Genomic DNA, 24,073 nt, shown 5'->3' on the forward strand with positions numbered 1-24,073 from the left:
CATATTTCATTTTGTTATGGACGCATCGACCTGCCGCCTAGAGCCACATTTTGAATATGTTGTATAAATCGCCTTGCTGCCATTTTTCGTGCCCCAGGTTCAATCTATTGTCCTTTACGCTAAAGCGACTTTAATGTTAAAACAACCCATTTTCCTACCAGTCATTTGGATAAACACAAATGAACTCTCATATTTTCCTGTTATTCTTGATATTTTCTGGGTGTGTTAAGCCCGAAAGCTTCTTGCGTAGCCATCGTGATGTCTTCATTCATAAGCATGTCTGAGCGCGATTGTTGAACACAATGTGTACAGCCTGGACATCTTCAGAGCACGGAATCTGTGGTGGTACTGTGCTGCCGGTGAGCTTATTTGTAAGACCACTCGGTGGTTGCAAATTTTGTTCTCACAGTGAAAAATACGTTAAAGCTTTTTTTTTAATGACAAGGTGCTTGATAGCTGGTGTGTAGTCGCTGAATATCTGCAAGCTTATTTTCGCATTAGGTGCGTTGTGATTTGGCTCTCGTAAGGCCATAACTGGCAAGCGCAGTTACACACTTTACGCGCTGTCAAGGTAGGTTTAAAACATCGGAAAACTGTTCAACTGTTAATATAACTGACCTGAGGTGTATTCACGAGTCAGTGGGGCCTTTGCACGGAGCCGGTACACACTGTATAGTTAAGTAGAGCAATTTAAAAGAAAGCTAAGGCAAGGCTAGGGTACCGCACAGAATTGTTGCACATGAATTACAAACACATAACAAAACAGCCTGAAGACACAAAGCAAAGCATTCTGCTGTGTTATGAAAAATTCCGAGCAAATAATTATTCAGCTACTTTGAAAATAACAGGCGGAAAAAATATGAAGTAAAAAAATCACCTCAGGAGACGGAAACATTTCTTTTTTTTTTTGTTTTTCGGCACTGGCTGTCATGCGAATATATGACCTAGCACAGTAGGCCTAATTGAACTCTGTTCATAACATACTAATATAGCTGGACAAAATATTTCCTATGTGTTTCAGAAGGCTTCAAGTTATGTATATGCAGTTTATGGCACATAAGCGACTAGGCTTACCATGCGCCAGACACAAGGTTAAAATAAGGCTTCAGCTGTAGCTTAACAGTAGCGTTGTATTCGTAATGCTACTTATATGAATACGAAAAAATGCAATTTTTCTTGGATGCTTGCTGCAGTTAAGAGCATATATTAGGTGCGGTACAAAAATGAATACGTAATCACTGCTAATCAACAACCCGTTACTAACTTTAGTTTTTAAATCATGCTGCCTCGCGGATGCACAGTGCCATTTCCAAGGAGATATTCTGAAGTGCACTTCTTGGGAGTGCGGAAGTTACCCCCACTGGAAACGTCGCTGTACGTACACAGCTAAGTGGTAGCCTGCAGGAGGAGGAGGAAGATGAGGAGGAAAGGCAGGGAGGTTAACCAGTAAAAGCAACCGGTTTGCTACCCTGCACTGGGGGAAGGGCATGAGTGGATATAAAAGTTGTGAGAGAGGGATATTTGAAGTTAGTACAGTCACATAACAGACATGCCACATCACACCACGTCACAGTCATAGCAAACTCATAGTCTTTCGATTAGGCCTGTGCTTTTCATAAAGCGGAGCAGTGCCTGGGAGGCCTTCACCGCAGACGATGGCAGCCTGCAATGCTTACACTGAGGTCGACTGGTCGACCTTGGTCGATCCCCGAGCCAAGGGCATGACGTGTGCCGCTCGTAGCCATATTTCAAGAAATGATAGTGTGGTACAGCTATAGGAAAATCAAGACGAGGAGAGCGAGCAAATTTTTATTTCACAGAAATCGAAACGCTTGCCCATTGGACGACGTATAAGGCAGACTAGTTCCATCTGTTCCCCTTAATCTTGCGGCTGGCCATAAGCTTCATCACAGTGTTGTACACGATGTCTTTGGCATGTATGCCGAACGTGAAATCGACGTGCGTGAACAGCGGGTCCGGCACCTGTACGATGTGCAAAACGACACAGTTGGGAACCACCGCCTCTAATAGCTGGATAAATCAGAAAGCATTTTCAAGCGCGACGAAGAGCGGTTCAATAAGTGAAGTTGGCGGTGAGAATGCTTCTCCTAAACGATAAACTGTCTACCCTCACAAAGGAATGGCACATAGGTCTAATGCAACTGAAGAAAACCCACTCTTTGCTGTTCAATGCGTTTGACAGTAGCCACTAATTATTTATCGGCAACATCTACACCATTGGTTGTTCACAGCCTCAGATGGCAGAGTTAAAGGCTGCATGATGATATATGACTCGTCTTTTATTTTGTGTCATCTCGGCTGAAGCGGCATATCTTCATCTTATCTCGCTAACTGCATCCACTGCAGTGCAAAAGGTTTTCACATTCATACAATACCCGTTACAGTGTCAGTGCGCCATTTTGTCCACGTAAGCTTCCTAATCTTTCACGTTTTCTTGATTCTTAGATGAAACACCTGGCAGCCTTAGGTTAAACACCTTGTATACGTTTCTATTTGACGAATATGGAAGACTGCACATATTACAGCTTCAGTCATTGTAATACAGAAGCAAAAACCAAAAATAATGCTGTGTACAAAAACTCTGTGTGTATGCGTTCGAAGCACGAAAAAGCACTTGGGTTGGATTCAAATATATTCCACTCGACTAACGTGTTCGGAAGGCGGCTGTTGCCTATTCAGGGCCACGTTGCCCTTCCTCCTGCAGTAAATACGCTTACATGGCCTAGAAATTGCGTTTAAAAGTTTTGCTCCATTCGATTCAAACTACCAAAGTCTTTACGGATACGAACGGGTTGCCACTGTTTTGATGCGAATGGCGGCGCTGTGGTGTACTTCAAACATCGTTGTGGACATATACATTTAATTGCGAAAAAGCCGGTGATGACTACTTCATTTGTTTCTTTGTTTTTTGTTTGATTTTTGTTACCTTAAAAATTGCTTTCGACGAATGCCTCTGCAATCAAAATGCGGTGCCTTATCGGTAGCATTTCTCGTTCGTCTTTCTTGCGATATATTATGGGAGCCTGCAGTCAGCTAAGTGCTCGCGAAGACGCCTGCAGTGAGGTTCCAAGAATGAATGAGCACAAATTATTCATTTCATGAAGCTCGGCCACTTTTTTTCTCAATTAAAGCAACCAAAGGCCCAGTGCTACGCACTTGTACACTGGTGTTTTCATTTTACAGCACCTGCTGCTGTGGGCACATCTCCCGGTTCGATATGATGATGATGATCTCGTGGTATTTTTCTCTAAAATGGGTGGACGTCTGTTTAAAACGAGCATTATAGCTCCATGATTATAGCTCCATGGTGTCCTCTATGCGATGGGACTCGCATTGCTGCTTGCGCAGTGGACACTTTGCTCAATCCGATCAGTCGCGCCAAGCACGCGATGTCAATGAATATGCTAGAGCAATTAAATAAACGAACAAAGCTGCATTCATCATATAATACAGCTACCACAAATCGCCGTGTTCTATAGGACTAGCAATGGCCGGTGAATTTTCATCTCTAGCACATGCACTACTTAACAACACCCAGCCAAGTTTGAACAAAACGTGATCGTTTGAGGATGAAAGCCCAGGTGTAAATTATTTCACTGCAAGTCGCGAATCAGCCGTAGGTAATTTTGATCGAGGGCAAATTATTCACATCACCTGGTAGTTGAGCGCGACATTTGGAAGTCGTTTGCTGAGGAAACTGACGTCTGTGGGATCCGCGAACCAGTCGTTAAGGCTCCAGAAGAGGCCCACTGGGGCAGCCACGCGCGACACGTTGTACTCCGGAGGAGTTTCCTGGAAAGGCGAGAACAAAATGTTACCATAAACATTACAAGTTCGCCATCGTCACTCGAGCAGCAGTGTCACAGAGCAGTGTTTCCCGCCTCATACAGATGCACAGTACACTACTCACTGCTTTAGGTAGCGACTTTTTTTTCATTATTTCATTCCCACGTTTATGGTATTTTAGTGCCACAAAGCCGGAAAAGGATTTATATATCGAAGTTGTCATTTTTGCCACTCATCGTGTTTCATTTGCGTCGGGGTAAATTGTAAAATTATTGAGGTTGTCCTTTTGAAAGGCTGAAGCTAGGCCAGTTGGAAACCACAGCTCTTCTTCTCTCGCAGCTATCAGTCAGTTTGTGTACAGCTTTGCTAGTGACCAGTGCTAGTTACAACGTTAGACTGTGTAGAAACTGTATGACATTTCTACAACCTCAAAAGCAGGGAGCAGCAAAATTTTCATACGAGACTCTGGCAGCTCCTGGCCGCTCACTTTACAGAGGCCTATCAAGAGCATCGCTAATTGTAGTGCAAAATTTCTGTGAGCAGTCAAAATGCTCTCACTTATAGCAGGTTTCACTGAAACGCATTTATTTTAAGTTCATCCTATACAGTTACACAGATCTCTCAGAAAAAAGGGCGAACAGGACCTGTACCACATGTTTCATCTGTCGTATGATTCTTTGTTGGTCAAAAGTTGGCTCTATTCCTTCAAAATCAAGTACCGACTTCTCCTGATCATCTCTCGTCTAATTCAACCGGTTCGCATATTTAAAAGGACCTAGTCCAACCCCCCCCCCCCCCCTCCCCCCCCGCCCCTTAATGATATGAACATAAAACGGAGTCTGACATCGAAAGACTTGTCCACCTGCTTACCTCCGGCTATCTGTTGCTTTATTCGCGGACTACAATTCGTTTCGGAAACGTTTTAATAACATACACACAAAAAACGCTCTCACGTTATATGCGTCACGTTTAACCCTGGCTGATGTTTCATCTATCGAAACTGCCATGCGTATAATGTATACTTGCTGAAGGGGCAGCCTCGCTAGGGCAGTGCGTGTTTCATATCAATCCGCCAAAAACTTTGATTCAAAAAGCTCTCACTTTGAACAAAAAGGTGAGCTCTTATCGACACCAACCTGACCATAAACAATGAGGTTCTTCCGAGAGCCGTAGTCAAACTTCTGGAACTTCTTCTCCCGAACAAGCTGTTTGATACAAAAAAAAAAAAAAAAAGAACGGGGAAAAAAAAAGGGATTATGTGGTGCCTTGAACCAGAGGCATGATTTATTGCCCAGAAATGTTATTAAAAAAAGAATGATATCCTGTCCATGTCGCTATCAGAATCCTATAGAGAAGCAGAATCGAGTTCTGCACCTTTGTAATCATTTTACAAATATGAAGATGAAACAGTTTGTAGTAACTTCATGTACCTTTACCCAATCCCAATGCGTAACGTGACCTTCCCTTTACCAGCCGGCCGGCCACGCTGGCTGCTCACCGTTACTCATGGCTTCTGCCTAAAAGGTCACGGGACATTGATGGACATCACTTTGCGCGCAACGAAGGCGCGTGATTTTCGAATTTCCTCAATGACCGAGCTTTGTTCAGCTACAGAGGGGTGGGTAATATTTATTTTGAAATTGTAAGGTTTGATGCAGCTATTGATAACGTTCACCCCCAAATCTCTAATTGCAGCCAGGTGCCTATCTATAATAGATAAGAAGTTAACTATAAGGATTTAGTTATTGATATTTACCTGCTTGCTAAAGTGCGTGGCCACTGGTATTGCTTTTTTGAAGAAGTCATCTTTTCACCGCAAAAACATATCTTTAAAAATTACAGGTGGACTTCCCTGAAACAGGTAGTGTGATCCATAAAATCGCAGTTATTCTACTGTGCTTATCGATTACTACGTCTGCAATATTTTCAGGTAAGTGCAGCGAGCTCAAAGGCATATATATTTCAGGGAAAGGTAAATATGGCATGAAATTCTTTACGTATACGTTACCTGAGCGAAATGAATCATGTTCTTGACTGATGTCCCCGCTGGAGTGTGGCTAATGAACACCGGCAGGCGTGTCTGCGAGGTGGAACAGACAAAGCGACAGACGAGCAAGCTGATGGCAATCAACAGTGAATAAAGATAGCGGAAAAAAGCCTCCGATCATCCCTAGTAGAAATTTCCAGCCACCAAGAACGCAATTTCAAGAAACATGCATGGTTCTTTGATTTATCGCGGGACAACGCTTATTACAACGCATCGAGGTTGCATTAGTCAACAAGAGATAGGTTGCAAGAAAAGAAAAGCTAACGAGAGACCGCCGAGTTTTTGAGCATGTAGGCGGCTATAGTGCATTTATGACAGCATGAACCATATGATGTATGGTGCTGGCTACACCTTACTTGCATTAACATTATTTATCAGTGTTTTAACCTTAAACCATAGTTTTTGAGGATTGCGACGTGACGACTGCAAGTTAAACAAGCAATGTTAATCACTAGTTTCTGTTCCGAAAGTGCGGCTGGTCAGTGATAAACTATCAGATAATTTGCTTAACCCTCTACACTTGAGCAGCCACACTCACACTCTAAGCGCGGCTTGTGTACCCGGGTCTGGCAAGAAAATTTCAATTGTCTGTTTTTCCTTCGTCCAACATGCGCGCTAACGTGCCTCTACATAGTAATTGACAGACATCGGGATTATATCACCCTAAAAAGTTTTCATCGCTATGCTTACGATGTTGAACTCGTGCATGTCAATGCCAGTGATCAAGAAAATGGCGTCCTCGCACACTTCTCGAAGCACGTGGTACTTGCACATGGTGTCAGCCAGGAGCTTCATGAACCAGTTGTTCGGCAAGAAGTCGTACACGCCGAACAGCCTGAACAGCAGCTGCGTGCATGAGAGACAGGACGCGTCGACCTCAGTTGTTCTGCTGCAGCCCACAGTTTTCACTGCTCTGATCACTACTTCGCCGTTTCACGTAAACGATAGGAATGATTATGAACACCAAATCTTCAAATGAAAGAAGGAAGGCATTTTTGTGCTTTAGATAACTTTTTTTGATATATAAAGCTTTTAATACATTCGTTCAGACTTAACACTGCATACTTTCGACTGCGCAGAATCGAGATGTTACTGAGCACGCTGCGCTAATGCAATAACGTCAGAAGTCAACGCTAGCCAACAAATTAAAAGTGATGTTAGGAGAAAACGAAGCTAAATAAAGGATCAAGTATAAATATATGCTAACACCTGTCACAGAAGAGAGAATACATGAATGCAGGAAGCACCCACGTTTGCATCCTTCGCGAACGGAGCCAGGAGCCGAACAGGCGACGTCATGTACGTCACTGTCGTCACTGGCCCAAGCGCAGAAAACAACTGGATCTGTAAAAGGAAGAGACAAAACAAAATGTTAACAGGACTATCTTGAAACCTAGGTCCGTATTTGGAGTTTGCGTCGCTTTCATAAGTGTCCTTTTCTCCGTGTCCGCCCTCATCTGATTGGGGGAAACGCTGGAACTGGAAGTGGCTGCAACCGAACTGACTTCCGGTTCTAGTTTTTCCACTAATCAGATATCTTGAGGTAAGGGAGAAAACGACACTTCTAAAAACGGCTTGAACTCGGAGTACGGACTCTGATGCGATAAAGCTGCGACAACACATGAGTTTACCCAACACCTCGTACGGAGTTAACTGATATTGCCTATACCTAGAGAAACGAGAGCACAATGAGACAGAGAACAAGAACCATGATGGCGGGAGGAGGAGCGCTCTGTCCTTTCGTTCTTCTTGTTCTTGGGCTCTTCGTTTCTGCAGCGCAATTTGCGCTCAGTAATTAATTGATGTTTTAGTCATGCAAATATTTTTTACAATAGACGATATCATTTTAATGTGAAATACTAAATAACTAACTCGGCGAGCTTGCAGATGCTTATTCTTGACGTTCGACGGTTTGAACCAAACTGCTTATGAAGGGAATTGTAAAAGCGGCGCTCACCTTTGATGTGGACGCCTTCACTTTCGCAGCAGTATTGCCCCTTAAAGCATTTAGGATGCTGATTAGCTGGTTCTGGTTAATTGATCACATATTATTCAAGCTTTATCACGTCTGTGATGTTCGACATTGCTGCAAAACCTACCTGCACAGACGCATCCCTCGTAGTTTTTATAATACAAGTTTGTGAATGGTTAACGAAATTAGCCAGTACATGAGTTGGCCTCCATAAAAGGGAAGTTAGTTTTGTGGTCGCAACCATGTATGACACCTTTAAGCGTTCGCAATAGGATGTTCGTTATCGCAAAAAAAGAAGTCAGTATTTCGCGTTGGCATGTGAAGGCCCCCTTCGTTTGTCTGACGCCTCACGTGCAAAGAATGTACATCCCTTACCTACGAGCGTCCACCAACTACGTACGTACCAACCTCAACTTTCAGATTTCCTCCATAGACATCGGGAAGGCTCGACCAGTCACCCACCCAGAAACTTTTAGAAACCTCCAAATTACACATGCACCTTTGCGAAATCAAATTCAAAAGCGCAGATAGGTCGTCTATAGCAGCTGAAACTGTTTACAGGGGACTCAAAAGGGAGGTTCACTAATTCTAGCGCAAGCACTGCCTCAATAATGGCGTTCATTTTGTCAACCTTTAATTATTTTTAAGCTAGCTCATGTGTTTCCTACGGGATCGAGTCTCTGTAAATCAAGCTGCGGCTGAAAGTTCATTCCAGAGAAAGGTTTTCCTTAGCAGTCGCTGCATCCACGTAAATGGCGAGCAAAACAAATACCGCAGCTTACGGCTTTCGTCATTTCGATGTAAAAATGTGCAGGCAAAATGATATTCAGCCATTGCATTTCTGCCAAGCCACGAGGGTTAGTGAGGAGCCTCCGTTCGCTAGCCAGCGCTTCGACAAATGGCCATTTCTTCGTCTTCCCATATAAAGAGAGATCCACTTGTTGAAAGGGAACGTTGGTTAGCGGACGGAGTCTCCGCCTCACTCCTTGTTCAGGTTCCTTTGACTACCTATCTCCTAGACCTTTCTACCCTGAAAACAAGGAGTCATTTCAGAAAACATCCACTTGCTGAGCTCTCTCACAAGGCTGCATACAAGGCCAAATATCTCTTATCACAACCTTATCAATCGGACAAAATGGGTTCTCGAACGGGAACTGCAACCCGCCGCGTGGTGATTACTTGGGTATGGCGAACTCGACCACGGCGGCCGCGTTACGATGTAGGTGAAACGGAAATGAAGCCACATTGCACTTTAAAGATCCCCGGATGATCGAAATTATGCTGGAGGCCACCAATGCGGTATCTGTTTCTCTCTTTCTTGTTTCACTCCCAACTTCTTCCCGTCGATTACGGCGCGGTTCAAGCGTCCGCCGTGGAGTATGACAAATACCGCTCCTTTCATTCCCTGTAATTCAATGTACCTCCTCTTTTTTTTTTTCTTATGGGAGCTGTAAAAAAAAAAAAAAAAGAGAGAGAGAAGCTTCTAGCTGTTGTGCCGGTAGTGTGAAAACTAATGGAAGAAGACTATGTACAAAGCAGCTTTTAGGCTTGCTGGTAATGCTGCCCTTTAATGACAGTGACATTTAAATAGACTCTCTAGTACTTTTAAACAAACCAGAAAATAAAAATGGAAAATCCTAAAATGATCCAACAGTTACTGTTCAACACACAATGTAAAAGCAAGACTTTTCCCAGATTAAATATCGCATCGTTGAACTCTAACTTCTATCCGAAAATTGAGCTCTAACAAGCACATTCGGGGTGAAATGTTAACATGAATGTGGAAGCGGCTGCAGTAAATGCAAGGTTGCGCATAAGCCGACGCCATTAGTCGCCTAAGCAAAACTTTGAAAAAGTCGACTTTCATGTCTTCGCTGCTTCACGCAATGCTCTTTATCTGGCTGCTTGTTGGCCTCCTCCAGTATTTGCAACGTAGTTGTCTTTTCGAACGATTTGCCGATTCGCTGTCCCTGGTGTCGAAGCCAAAGGGATTACGCGTACTTGAAAGAAATAAAATCAGAAAGAAAGAAGGAAAGTAAAAAAGAAAGCTTTGATGGGCCATTTAACAATGACGGCAAGGCGACAGACACCCAGGATGCTGCTGGTACATCGATCGTCAGACAGTCGCATAAAATGACTTAGCTGTCGCGTAGCAACGAAGATGATCGATAACTATCAAAGGAGACTTAAAAGCCCTTGGAAGGCGAGGCGACATCAATCATATTTTATTACGGGCTTTTCTTCTCTCAATAGTTGGCGAAGTATGAGGGTTGTTGCTCTTCAAAGCGGCGGCCACGAACAAAGTTTCCCCCTTTCAAGCCCAAGTGCAGACAGGCGGACGCTGAACGCGTTCTTTGTTTAGGTTATTTTCTTTACACGTGAGACAAAGAAACAAGGCGAAAAACGCTCGTTGCAGCGAGCAAACCAATGAGGGTAATCGGTGATGGGGTCGTATTACTGGACTGAGCTTCCGCGCAGGTCGTATTTTCGATTTCAAACTTTTCAAACGCTATGAGGGCAACAAAAAAAAAAAATTATTTGCAGAAAATCAGGGCCAGTTGAAGGTGTACTTTATTCGCAGCTGAGGTGGTAATGATGCGGATAGTAATGTCAATGACAGCTGTTTCCTTTGTAAGGAGTCGCCGCTGCGCGTTGCCAAAAAATTGCAAGAAAAGTAAACAGAAAGCGGAGCAGTGTTTTAGCGTCCTACGATGGTGCTGTAAGAACCCGGCCGAAGACGACGACAACACGCGCCAGCTCACGCGCAGTGCACGGAAAGAGGAGATTGTGTTTTGCAAGGTGGAAATCTAACGGCGCGTAATCTCTTTTCCACCTGGCTGAGAGGGCCTGGCAAAATATTTTTGTCGACACTATAGGCAATAATCTAAGTCTGTTCTACTCCGCCACAGTGTAAAAGAAAAATTAAGAAAATGTTTAACGCGGCTAAGCATAAATAGACGAAACGAACGCGTGGGACCCCTTCATGGATGTCTGCGGACCTCAAAAACACCACAGTCGGGTCTAGACGACACGAAGGTGTCGAGGGCATTTTGAAGGGGGAGGTCGCAGGTGGTGAGCCAGATGGGCAGCGGGAGAGGTGGAGCGCACGGGTAGGCAGGGGACTGGAAAGCTGCATGGCAGTGTGTCAGGCAACGATGTATACTTGTGGATATATGTACCGGTACGAATAAAGTTTGCCAGGTGTGTAAAGAAGAAGAAGAAGGAGCAGGTGGGCAATGTAGGAGAAGAGCGAAACAGCAGCAGAAGAATCGAGTCCCGCCCGTTCCGTGCACCACACGTGCGAAGAAGAAGAAGAAGAAGAGGAAGAAAAAGAAGAAGAAAAAGAAAAAGAAAAAGAAAAAGAAGAAGAAGAAGAAGAAGAAGAAGAAGAAGAAGAAGAAGAAGAAGAAGAAGAAGAAGAAGAAGAAGAAGAAGAAGAAGAAGAAGAAGAAGAAGAAGAAGAAGAAGAAGAAGAAGAAGAAGAAGAAGAAGAAGCGGGCGGCGTGCAGGCTGCGCGCCGCTAGTCACGACGCTGAAGGTGGGCTGAAGGTCGGCTGAAGGTCAAACTGTGGCGTACGTGAAACGCGCTGCAGCTAGCCCAGTAAAACTTTAACTTCAAAACAGGCATTTTTTTCTTACCCTTACTCGATCATTACGTCATGATTGGCCCCGCATAGATCGCACCCTGCTACCGCCTCACTCTAGGTGTCAATTCGTGAGCTCAACTTCTTAGTAATGAACTGCTGCAGAATGTTGTGGTGATAACGCTGTACAAACCATTTCTATCATTCGCCAATGAACCGAACTCACGCATGCGCGCTTATATGTATGCCACGGAGTCATTAAAGCTTCGGTGGTTCCATTACGAGGAGCGAGATAAATTAGCCCAGAGAAGCACGCAAGAGCGCATACAGCTTCTTCGGCTAAAACGGTATCGCCGTCACCATAAGCCAGAATTGAAAAAAACGTATCGAAAAAAATTCTAAGCACGATTACGATACTTTAAGTTCGAAAATTGAACGCAGCTATTTAAGCCTCTCTGCGATATACTGAATGAAGTAAAGAATTTGAGAAATACTTTTATGTATGTATCATGTGGTTTCGTTAAATCTTACAAGCCATCAAATGATCAGAGCTTCGACATGCCAGTGCCGCGCTCGTGATTTTTCGCTCACAACGCCGGCGCCGGATTTTCTGCGTAACGTGCCCTTAAATGCTATCTCGTTAGAAAAACGTTAAGCCCTTCCCCTCACAAAATACCGAAGTAATATTTTCTGTCCTCGACTGTCTCTTTAAAGATTCTTCAAGCAGTTAGAAAGTGGAAAAAAAAAAAAAAACTGAACTGTAATTTAGAAATCCACAGAATGGTATAAAAGTTAGTCCTTCCGATTTCTTTCCCTCGCGGCCATCCAAAATCAGGAAACAGTATTGTGTCACTATTGAGGGTGCGTTAACGAAACTAAACTCAAGCAAAATTGTCCCGCTCTTGATTAAAAAAAAAAAAAAAAGAAGGAGGTTGAGGTAGTCCTACGCTTGAATTAATTTCAGCTCCAATTTTCGGCAAATCAAGGAGAACATCGCTTGTAAACCGCACCGTGCGTGAAGCTGGACAGGAGGGCGTTCTTGAGAGATACCAGAGATTACCTGAACCAATTCGTTCCCTTATATCACACCACCGCCAGAATGGAAAATTGCCTTATATATTTTGTACTTGCAATTAACTTAAAAACTCCGATAACGTAGTTGTTTTTGTCTTTTGTCTGACATGATTGATTTGGATCGAGGGTAGAACGAGAGAAAGAAGATGGCTACATAGTATGAAAGAGCACTGAGCAAGGGTAGAGTAGGAGCCTCAGCTTACAAGCAGAGTAAACGTTTAGACAAGTGGACTTGCCTTCGTCTGTGCGAAGACCAGTACAGTTGTCGAAACGTTGGCTCTGACTGCAAACTCAGGCTCATGATTGATTTTGGGGCACCTGATGTGCACAGCCAGCAGAGCGCTTATACAAATATGAAATCGTTTGGCAATTAACTTGTGCGGCAAACTTAAAGCACCCACCAGCAAGGGGAACAACTGCGTGCGCATTGTCTGTTTCTTGTATTTTTTGCCACGATTGTCGGTGCGCAGGCATTACAATGCCGAAACTGCAAAAAGCGTCGGCTTTTCAAGTCATATGTGGATGCATCTGCTGTAATGCTCAGACTTGGCGGTTTTAAATGGTAGCATCGCGAGTAACAAGCCTCGCCTGCAGTACACTCGCCTTTTCGTTGTACTCCGGCCTTTCCGAGAGTAGCCCGAAGAGTACTAGGGTTCCCTGTGAGTGCCCCACGTAGAACAACTTTTCCTGTTCCGTCACGTTGAGCACGTAGTCGAGCATCGTCGGTAGGTCGTACTTGATCATCTGGTCGAAGCTGCCAGTCAGAACGCGCGAAAGAAGGAGTTAGGAGGAAAGAAAGAAGGGAGAGCCCAGAAACCTTGATTTTGAAGCATCGTGCTTCAGCCCCCTCGAGCCGGCTCGGACTTATCTCCCGAAAGAAGCGACCTGCGGTGGCCTTATCTGAAAGTCAAATTCTCACTAAGACGTTCGCACTGAGAACCACTACTACTAATGTCCACGCTGGCTGGATTCTTGAGATCAGACTTCTATGCGGCTTTTGCGAAGATCTCGCAGCATCTGAATAAGCCGAACCCCTTCGCAAGCTGAGTAGGGATGCGAACGGTGAGCAATCGATAACACTCTTAGTACGCCGAGCGTCTGAGTGTATGGTGCGCAGACTTGGAAATTCGTTTAAACTAACCATAATTTAGACAATGCGCGGCCGAACTCCAGTCAATCAGCTGGACAAAAATGCGGGAAGCACGTCCTTTCACCATATAGAGAATAAATTGACATACGTTTGGAAAGATTGAAATAAAACACACACCTGAAGTCCCAATATTCTTTGTCCTTCTTCGTGTACTTGATGTGACTCGCGTATGTGTTGCCTCGAACATTTCCAAGCCAGACATCATAGCCCGCATCAGCGAGGATGTACGCTGAAAAATAATGCGACGAAGGAGCCATTAAAAAAGTTGGAAAAAATATAGCGTAGCATAGGACTAAAAACAAAGCGGCAGACCCGAAGGGCACAACCTTTATGTTCAATCAGCTTTAACGAAATGATATGGAAATCCCTTACGTCGGAAGGAAAGAATTTGCATCGGCCTTTCATGGATCCTATTACAAGGAACAATGTTTTAGCTAAATTTCTCGATATTTATGAAGTCGCTTAGAGACCACGGAAGTAATCAACTTTTTTAGGCTTTAGAGTCCTTTACAGCTCTCTGGAGCCAAATGATTCAAGGATTTTAGCCCTTATGAAAAATAAGTTAATCCTCTTGTTTTAACAAGTGAAGCCCCCATAAATTTATCTGTCATATAACCCGCGCTATTCTTGTATGTCCCTTTGTTTTTTCCCCTCTGCTGAGCTATTTCATCCTGCAGCAGCAACCGCAACAAGCCATGTCTGAAAAGCCCAGGGGGCTCCGTATCATGCTGTTTTGTGCGTTGTTTTGTTCGTTATGTGGTGCTGTGCTGTAATAAGCAACGCAGAGCCTTAAGTACTGTTTTTTCTTATACGTATTCCATGAACTTCCACTGTTCTTGTAGTGATATTATCACCAAGGACCTCGCTGCACATCCAATCGCGAAGGTGATCGCTGTTCTGTCGAAAGAGGCAACTCATAAATACCTTGATCTGAATAGTGCGAAGGCTTTGCGTTTCGCTGATAGTGATCACTTTGGCTAATGTTAGGTCACGCCATATTCTCTGGAAGGAAGCTGTGATGCCGTAAATTTTAAACGTTTTTGTTTTAATGCTGGAGTTGAATCGTACTCTTCATGACAAGTGCAGCCGATAGCGCCCTTGGTAACGTGTTCTCGACAAGGATACAGAAACGTCTTGTCAAAAGAAGGTGGTGAGCTGAAATTAGTTTCTATTTATCTATTAATTGTAAGTAGAGCTGCGCGCAGGTAGCTGGAACTCTGAAATTTCGGCCCTGTGCTCTTTTGCCCGATGTGACAAAGGGCGACACGTGTGAAAAGAAATGCGTGGAAATGAACATTTTTTAGCTTCTTTTTGAGTACTATGTAGCTTTATTCATAACAAAAGCGAAAGCTAAAGAGTCACTCCACAGATAGCCAGATAGTGCTGGACACTGCCCATGTATGTCGTCACATTGGTGCGTCTGATGCACTGATTGTATCACCGCGTTTCCCCTTACGTACAATAAACTTCATGAATAAGAAAACCAAGAACCAGATGATCTGATTCCAATTAGAGTGCCAATAATGCGATTATGTGTGAATTAGCACGTGTTGTGCTTCTTTCTTTCGGTTCTACTCAAACATCAACTTGAGCTACGCAGAATAAATGCCAAATGACAAAGCTGCATCGGTGGAAGGACAAAGAAAAACTTAGGGTTACTTTGGCGCAATTCAAGCCGTTGGTTGCTGCAGGTAATAAATTCACATAGTTGCTACACCGTAACAAAGGGAACCCATTTAAGGGAACGTTGGCGTCCTCTGGTGTCACCTGCGTAGCGTCCAAATCTATAGGGTTCCTCTTAATCCTCACGAGTGACAGGGAAGTGCCGAAGCAAGTAGGTCATTATTTTGTAAACAGCGAACTCTTCAGTTGATGGCTCCGGAGATTATTTTGACCTGCTGCGGTAATTTGACGTGCACTGAAATATCAGCGCACAAGAGCGTTCGCATCTCACCTAATGCCGCCAGTTCAGGGGTTAGCTCCAATATCGAACCCTCGAAGTTAATTTTTCACAACAACCGAGTCGCGGGCAGCAGCTGTGTCAGTGCTTACCGATGCTCTCGTTAGGGAAGTTCATCACCCAATCAGCGGAAGAACTGAGGAGGCCGTGTTGCAGGAAGACCGCCGACTTGGGGCCTTTGCGGCGGCTTTTGGCATGACCCTTGCGACCTCTGGGGATGCGCTGTATGTGGAGAACAACGCCGTCGCTGGTCACCACTGTATGCTCGTCCACGGGATAGCCCTTGTCTCTGATGATTTCCGTCTGCCACCAAAGCGGATAAGAGGAAGTTCAAGAACGTTAGCGACATTTAAATGAACCCCGCCTAAAATTTAGGTTAAGCAACTGCTAGTTTAGCGTACCCGAAATGCACGAGCTATGAAGGACACATTAGCAGGAACTGAAATTCGATAACCTGAGATTGAAACGTCACCGCTGGAGCCGGAACTCAATCCCGCAACCTTGGGTTGAGCACCAATCGAGCACCGCATCCAAACAGGAGCAAGTCGTCAGCAGACCCGAATATCACTGAAGCCACCGTGCTTGATCACAAACCTCCCTGCGCGGTCTAGTCGTGTCTCCCGAACCCGCTACCGATAATGCCTTCAAGCAGAGCGATAAGCCAGCATTCTACCGGCGATAACAGATGACCGCTAAACGAAAACAACGCTATGTCGATAAAAGCTGCCACCAATAAGAAAACTGCTTAGGATGATTTCAACAGTCTCGTTGGATACCAATTAAGTCATTAGTTACTTGTGCGTCGGGAAGGGATAATTAGAGCCAGAAAACGTCTCCGACAAAAAGATGGCCTCAAAGGAGACGCATTTCTATTCGGTCACTGAACACTTCAACCAATCACAGAAGAGCAAAACAGCACAATGGCATCAGCGTATCCGATCTGTGAAGACTGCGTCGTCCCGAATAGCACTTTACTTTCCAAAAAGTGAACGTCTACTGATAACATTCATTATTTCCTATTTCCTTAAATACACTTTCGTCAAAAGCGTGGCCTGTGTGCGGGTTTGCAATGTGCGTACAGAGGTCTGTCTGTTTTGTATTCGACGGCTTGCTTGCAATACTTGGCGGGGACAATCGACCACGTCGCTGCGCTATCAGTTGGCCTTGAGCCAGTTAACGGTCCCACGCGGATGGAAAACACCGACTCAAACGTAGTGATGCGGCGGTAGGTATCTCTGCGTTTCTGCTACGCTTCCCTCCCGCTCTTGATGAATGAGATGAGTCAGCGCTTATTTCACTGCTGACCCTGGCGGATAAAAACAAAAAAACGTTTCAGGTGAGCGTCACTAGTGAAACTGCAAATATTCTGTATACAGTTCGTAAGAAAAAGGAATTAAGGTTTCGTTTTTGTATCAGTAATAGTAGTCATTCGGGGTTGGTTGGAGCATTATTCAGTTATAAACTCAGTTCTAAGCCCAGATTTCTTTTTTTTTTTCTTTCTTTTTACAAGGAAATGAACCATGCCACTGGTGAGCACAATTACACTTTCGTCGTTTGATACTGTATGGCAGCCTCCATTTAATTAGATACGAAAGATTTCTTTGATAACTCAAGAGACAGTGCCCTACTTTTTGAAGCTAGATCAGGGTGCCCTAGAACACGCAGCTACAAAAAGAAATTTAACAATGGAGATGACGCATGTGCTGTATGTGGAAACTCCAGTGAAACAATTGACCATATTATACTCGAACATAATGGTATCCATCCGGAAGTTGATGCAGGCGCAATCACTGTTCCCTGATGCTCTTGGGTTTAGAGATAACAGTGGCCGGGTGAATAAACCGGCGGTGGAAACTAGCAAAAAACGACTGGAAGATTGGTGGCTTAAAAGCAGAGAAGTGACATAATGTTAGTAATGTAGGAACAAAAATTTAATAAATAGAATGATAGTTTAGTTAACCATTCCAAATCAATAATTAAGATATAGGGAGAAAAATGAGCATGATAGCTACTGCTATCACCCCGTTTCAAAGGGGACGCTCCTATATTCCATCCATCCACATCCGTCCATCCATCCACATCCATCAATCCATCCATCCACATCCATCCATCCACCCATCCACATCCATCCATCCACATCCATCCACCCATCCACATCCATCCACATCCATCCACATCCATCCATCCATCCATCCATCCATCCACCCATCCACATCCATCCATCCATCCATCCATCCACATCCATCCATCCACATCCATCCATCCATCCATCCATCCATCCATCCATCCATCCATCCATCCATCCATCCATCCATCCATCCATCCATCCATCCATCCGTTGCGAACAGGTGGTTTCGGCTACGATGAAGCTTTCTAAGCTGTGTCCTCCCATCTCTGGAAAGGAGGCAAGAGGCGAGTGTGGGAAAAAAAGCACATCATGCTATGTGTGTAGTGCGCTTCAGGAGTGGTCTACAAGCTGTCAATACGTGCGGAAAAGTGCATATCGGTCAGATTTGCCGATCTATCAATGACCGGTTTGGGGAGCACCGAAAGAACTTAAGGAGCAAAGAAAGCGTGCACTTGGTTGAGAAGTGCCACTCATGCAGAAAGTGTGCGCCACGTTTCGACAGCGCAAGAATTGTGGGCAGGAGCAAGGACAGAATGACACGAGAACTCCTAAACCTATCACATAAACGAAAAAGGCAATGTCTCTATTAGCGACGCGTCAATTTTATGTACACTTCAGAATTTAACCTTTATCCCGACAGGAAGATAAGAGGATCTTCTGATATTCGTTTGACAAGTGGCTTTTTATGTCTCTGTAGCGCGCAGATGTGAAGAAACTTTATATTTGCAAACCCTGTTCCAAATAAAGCTAACTGGGAGTGCAGCGTTTGTATTTGTGTTGTATGTTTTTCCTTTTGTGTTATTGTTCCTTCGCATTCTATTATGAATCAAAGATGTCATCAACTTGTCCAAAAACTTGTTTTACTTTAAGTTTAAAATTGTCCTCTTCCAAGTTCATGAAACAATATCGTTTCAAAGTTGCAGTGTTATTAACGGGCTGATTTGACTCTACATGTCCCTGTTGTATTGCGCTAGACTTCAATGAATAAATAACTGCAGCATTACTGGCTTCTGTGCTACTTGTGTCCGTGCGTTCATGCTGGCCTCCATGACCGCGGTGTAGCACGATCACAGTACAGGTGAATTCCCAACCCAGACCAATGAATGAATGGTGTACTCACGACATTCCTGCACGCATCCGGGTCGACAGGACCTCCGTTTTTAAACCCAGGGACTCGGCATCCGTCTTCGGCAGCGCATGACAGCAGCTGCACGGCAACACAGGCGAGCACCAGGCTTCCTTTGATGAACAGCGCCATGGTTAGGAGCTCGGCGCCCAGGAGACAGCGTTCTCCAGCGACGGGTCGAGGCAGCGGCCTGGCGTGTCGGACGGCTCGAGACCTGCTCTTTATCTGCAAGAGCCGGCAAACAATCTGAATCGGATGGAGCTCTTTTTGCCCCTTATCGGGGCACTCGAGTCGTGGAACGTGTACGAAGCTGGCGTTTCACTTGAGTGAGTCAAGGGTGCACTGTATTATGCGCTGTCGTGTGTGTAGTCCTTGTCAAGCGGTATAATTATATAATTTTGTGCGCGCGCGCGATTGCGTTTCTTTTTTCCTTTTGCGTGCACGTCCGCTTGTGCGCGTGGATTATGTGCGTGTATGAGTGAGTTATATATTCTTTACCGTAGGCGTGTGTTCCTGGCAGAACACTTTGCAAAATGACCGGTCGCTGCGGGTCTGTGTGTTTAGGTTTCGGTGTGCATTAAAGAAGGTCGAAGTCAATTTGCTGCTATACTAATGACGATTTTCCCGAACGTAAAGACGCTCCTGAACCCTCCAATAGGGCGAAGTTATGGAAGCATCCTTCTGCAAGCAGCCTTTTTACAATCGGGCTTTTTTTTTTTTTTAATTCCACGTTAAACTTGCTCTTGTTGGTCAATGATGCATCTTCGTGCAAGCTGTAAATAATATAATTTTTTATCTTGGATGCTAAACAAACACAAGAAATACAAAATGAAGAATAGCTCTCTGGTATTTGGAAACTGCCGGCGTGAAGAGGCGTCCATAGATTCCATCTGGTGGAAAAAATGTTCAGTCAATAACTTACACAGTGGATGATATGACCCAATAGGTGAATTACAAGGCCAGAAGCTAAGTGAGCGTATACTGATTGACTAACTGCTTCTAATGGTGCTTCTAAAAAGAAGTAAGCTAAAAATGTTTAAACAAAGCATGGTGTCTTGAGTGAGCTTCAATATATCCAGCTGCGCCTTTTTCCTTTTTGCCGTGATCACATATTTCATTTATCGTGAGCTACTTTAACTACGATTATAGATTTAAACTCCCACGAAGTCAGAAACCGAAATTATTTAGGTCGTGGTTGTTAAATTTTTTTATGAGTGGTGTATTCCCGGGAAAATTACCCAAACCTATATAGATCTGAGTTTGTTCGCATGAAATGGATGAAAGGCATTAAATGAGTCAATCCCTGGTGCCCTGTTCAAAACAATTCTAGCCAGTTTCCCATCTATCTTACTAATTTCGCCGATATAGGGGCTATGGGAAAATATAAATGCAAACAGGATCAGAATGAAGTTCTACTCGGATGAAATCATTATGTCACCCTCCGGCACCGCTCTCTGAATGACAAAACACCGTATTACCGCACACGCACGCCGCCTTGCAGTAATCAGCCAGGCAGGCACAAACCTCAGCGCTTGAAACACGCTCGATAGCCTGTGTGCACATCTAAGTTTCAGAACAAACAGGGCTGCTTGTTTACATAGGCCCCATCTATAGTCCATAGAAAATAACATTCCTGAAATACATCCTTGGAGCCTGATGACAACAGCGCTGCCGTGGTGTCGCAAGTGTTTTACGAACAGCGTCGAAACATCTTTTTCCATGGTCTCTCGGCTGTCATCCCGAAACCCACGCAGTGGCGCCTAGTGGCTCCGCTGCATTCTGTTTCAGAAGCCGTTTGCATCACTTCGGGTAAGGGCCAGTCAGGGTGGCGAGGCACTGCGTGATTGCGTTCTCGATACGCTCCTCTCGACCACTGCATACCAGATTCTGGTACAAACACAATGCTGCGGTTCCTGACTGGCCTCGTGATGCTGATAACAGCTTGTGAAGTGAAGCAGAGTTTGCAGTGCCGCCGCAAATAAGCACCGATTTCGTCAAGCCATCTCACAGCATGAGCTTGGCCTGAAGAACCCAGTAATTAAGTTCCTGCTTTCTTTGAATCCTGTGCTTTCTTTAATTTTGTTGATAAGAGCAACTGCTGTATTTACGTAAGTGGTCTATCAATAAAAATCTGAGTTGTTAGTGGCGCTTTGTCCTGTCTACTCTGTTTCCTGCATCCCGCTACTTCGCGCTTAAAACCAACTTTAAGAAATGCACCAACTACCCTGCAATAACATCCTTGCGGGACTGACAGATGTCGGTCATTTGTAGGCGTCAAAGGCAGTGCTGGACAATGACAAGGCGCAGTCCATTACCCAAAGGTCCCTTCTCTATAGAAATATTTGATTTTGGACCAGATGCCGCAATCGTAAGCATAGGTGATATCAACACGTTGCGGAGCAGACATAAATAGCACACTGTCGTCTCTCACGGTGGTCGCAAGTTACTAAGAAAGCTGTTTTACTATTCTACAATATATGCTTTACATGCGGTGCCAATCAAACAATTGCACAGCGATACGTTATGCACACTTTGTGCTTATTATCTGTCAGGAATACAATGAAACAAACAATCAGAGAACAGCAGCAGAATATGATACGACAGTGCTAGGGCAAAATTTCATAGCGTAACTGGAATTCATAACGGCCGAGGCTGCATTGCTCTTTGTTGGCAGCCGGCGTTTACATATCTGCAAAAATTCAATGAAAATACCGACACACTGCACATTACGAATCGCTGCCCGGTAGTTGGGTTAATCGGAACTACCCAGGGCGACGACTCGCAGAGCGTAGCTGAATGCCCTTATGTGTCATGTCAAAGCGGTGGTCACCACACACCTCCCCTCCATGAAAAAGAAAAAGAGAAAGCTGTTTCTCTACTTTATTGGAATCCATCAGCTGCAGAGAAAATTCAGTGTGATATGTTCAACATGAAACATAGAACTAACTGCAAAATCAAAGTAAAACGCGCTGCTTAAACTAAGCTAGAGAAGTTCACGCTGCTACTGCCGCGGAAAAAGCTCTCATGTTAAGAAAACATTCACACAAAAGGTAGCATGTACACATACATGCTTTGCTAGAAGTGCAGGCAGCTTACATTGCGCGTTTGAAAATAAACGGAGATATCCAAAACGCGTGCAATCAGTAAACTCTTATTGGTGTATCTTGGTTGCACACGCCGACGCCTTCATTGTGTGGTCCTCCTACAGCGCGTTATGCATCGTTTATTTTTGTTTTATAACTATTTAGTGCACACTCGTTCGTTCGCCCAACAGTACAGTTTATTTAGCAAGTTCCGTCGTTCTGTCGCCTTATCCAGCGCGCAGCTTTTTCAGCAACATGTTTTTGACGCTATGCCAATTTATTTTTGCGTAGTGTTCTGACGCATATCGTCCCGCGGCGTGCTGGCCTGTCATTCTACCCGCTTCTGCCGTGGTTGTCTCAGATCAAGGAAAAAGCCGGCGACCGACCGGCGATAATAACCTCGAAGGGAAGTTGACCGCGTTGGCTGCATATGACGCATGTAGCTGAGGTTCGCTTGCCTAGTTTTGCATTATCTAGGCTCCTCACTGGCGCTTACTCAAATTCACACGCAAATATAACTTAGCCTGTACAACCGTTTTTGTGTAGTTATATTCGATTTCTTTTTTGTTGGCCGAGGGAAAGTGAAGGACGCATGATGTGAAACGACACTCGGGTTCTGGCGTTAATCACTGTTTTAAATTTTTTTTTACACTGATACCAAACTGAAAAACATCTTTCTTCCCTTGATGGATATGGCACTCTGACTCGGATAGAGGGTGCGGGTTCAACAACCCACTGCGGCGACATTATATTCATGCAACGCATTTGCAAGAACCGCCCAGCAATGAGATTTTCTGATGCGCATTGCAACGTCATAGCTATTTTGTATTACTTCGCAACGCATTACTGAAGTGCTCTACGAAAATCATTATTTTCTTTCATGTTATTAATTTGTTTATTCATTGCCACCATGAGTGCGGCGCGCGATTTAACCTCTTTGTACGACATGTTTATGTATATAATAGTTCAAATGAATAAACTGGCTACTTTAGTGGCGGAATTGGCAGGCGTACAGTTATTGTCAGCTTTGCACAACACAAGTGATAAGAACTTGTATTTCTTAAGCCCCTGTGCACTCGGGCGCGTCGACAGATGCAGACAAGTGGTCCTGCAGAGACAGAAAGGAGTGGCGTCTGCAAGACGTCCCCATTAAGCGCTCACTGTATCGGGAATTCGTACACTGCTGTGGCACTCCAGTGCCGGCAAATTGCAGGTCCCAGTGAGCTCAACCCTGCACAAAACTTAAGTAAAGAAAAACTGCTAGAACACGCAAAATACAACTCGATACTTTGAGTTTGTAAGGAGGAAAAAAGAACATAGTAAATTTTTTTCTTGAAACAAATGCAAACGCCCTTTGTTTTACTTGACAACGGCGAGTAGGCCCATAGCAGGAAGCATATCAGACAAAGGTCAATTGACAAGATGAATTGTAATGTTCCGCTCATAATTGTTGCTGCGGCAAAACTGAACTCGTGGTCCATGCACATGCTCACCTGCTGATCTATCTGGCGACGGCTTCAGGCATGTACTTCCCGGCTTTCCTTCTCTCCGCGGGTAGCGACGTCAACAACAGGAGATCGCTGGAGAAAAACAGAAGCCCGGCGCAAGAGCGTTTGTTCCGGAATCTGCGGCTTCGCGTTTAAGAGCGCCGTCAGCGCATGCCGACTCAGTGCAACTGCATATCAGCTTTCTCTCGATCTGTCGCCGGGGTCGGAAAGAGCTCTCCCCTCTGCAGCTACAAGTAGGGGTAGAAGGAGAGAGCTGAGCTTATAGATGTGGGGCTGTGCACCATTCGTATCCCTTCCGCATCGTCCTCTCGGACAGCAGGCGTCCTTCGAAACCAGCACATACAAAACACAGTTTCCCAAGTATAGAGCCGCGTCACAAACGCCGCCTAACGGAACGTATATGTGAGCATGCCTGTGAGTGAGTTTGCGTGAGAGGGAGCGCGCCATTTCCCTTCGCAGAAAAGTGAACTTGTCAAGGCCGGCAGGCTGGCCGCGCGGCGCGCGGTTACGCCTCTGTCGCATAGAGCGGCACTCTGTTGAAATATACAGCGCCACTGGTAGGCGCGTTTGTTTCGCACGTCTGATGCTGATGCTCTTGAGTCCAGTCCATTTCTCGTTTTACAAAGGGAGCTGA

The 24,073-nt window shown here is 44.7% G+C and overlaps 1 protein-coding gene across 1 annotated transcript; it reads right to left on the reverse strand.

Moving 5' to 3' along the window:
• Positions 1–1,793: 1,793 nt before the first annotated feature.
• LOC146197602 (lysosomal acid lipase/cholesteryl ester hydrolase-like) lies at positions 1,794–23,807 on the reverse strand. Its single transcript, XM_084596499.1, has 12 exons — positions 23,721–23,807; positions 23,425–23,511; positions 18,843–19,073; positions 15,687–15,897; positions 13,752–13,863; positions 13,088–13,238; positions 7,106–7,198; positions 6,545–6,700; positions 5,816–5,887; positions 4,944–5,012; positions 3,676–3,813; positions 1,794–1,983 (listed from the first exon to the last, which is right to left on the reverse strand). The coding sequence occupies exons 3-12, from the start codon at positions 18,978–18,980 to the stop codon at positions 1,861–1,863; spliced, it is 1,263 nt and encodes a 420-aa protein (XP_084452625.1). The 5' UTR covers positions 18,981–19,073; positions 23,425–23,511; positions 23,721–23,807; the 3' UTR covers positions 1,794–1,860.
• Between the last annotated feature and the right edge of the window lie 266 nt (positions 23,808–24,073).

Source organism: Amblyomma maculatum, chromosome 3, assembly GCF_055883805.1.
Source record: "Amblyomma maculatum isolate TAMU_Amacu chromosome 3, ASM5588380v1, whole genome shotgun sequence".
NCBI classification, from domain to species: Eukaryota; Metazoa; Arthropoda; class Arachnida; order Ixodida; family Ixodidae; genus Amblyomma; species Amblyomma maculatum.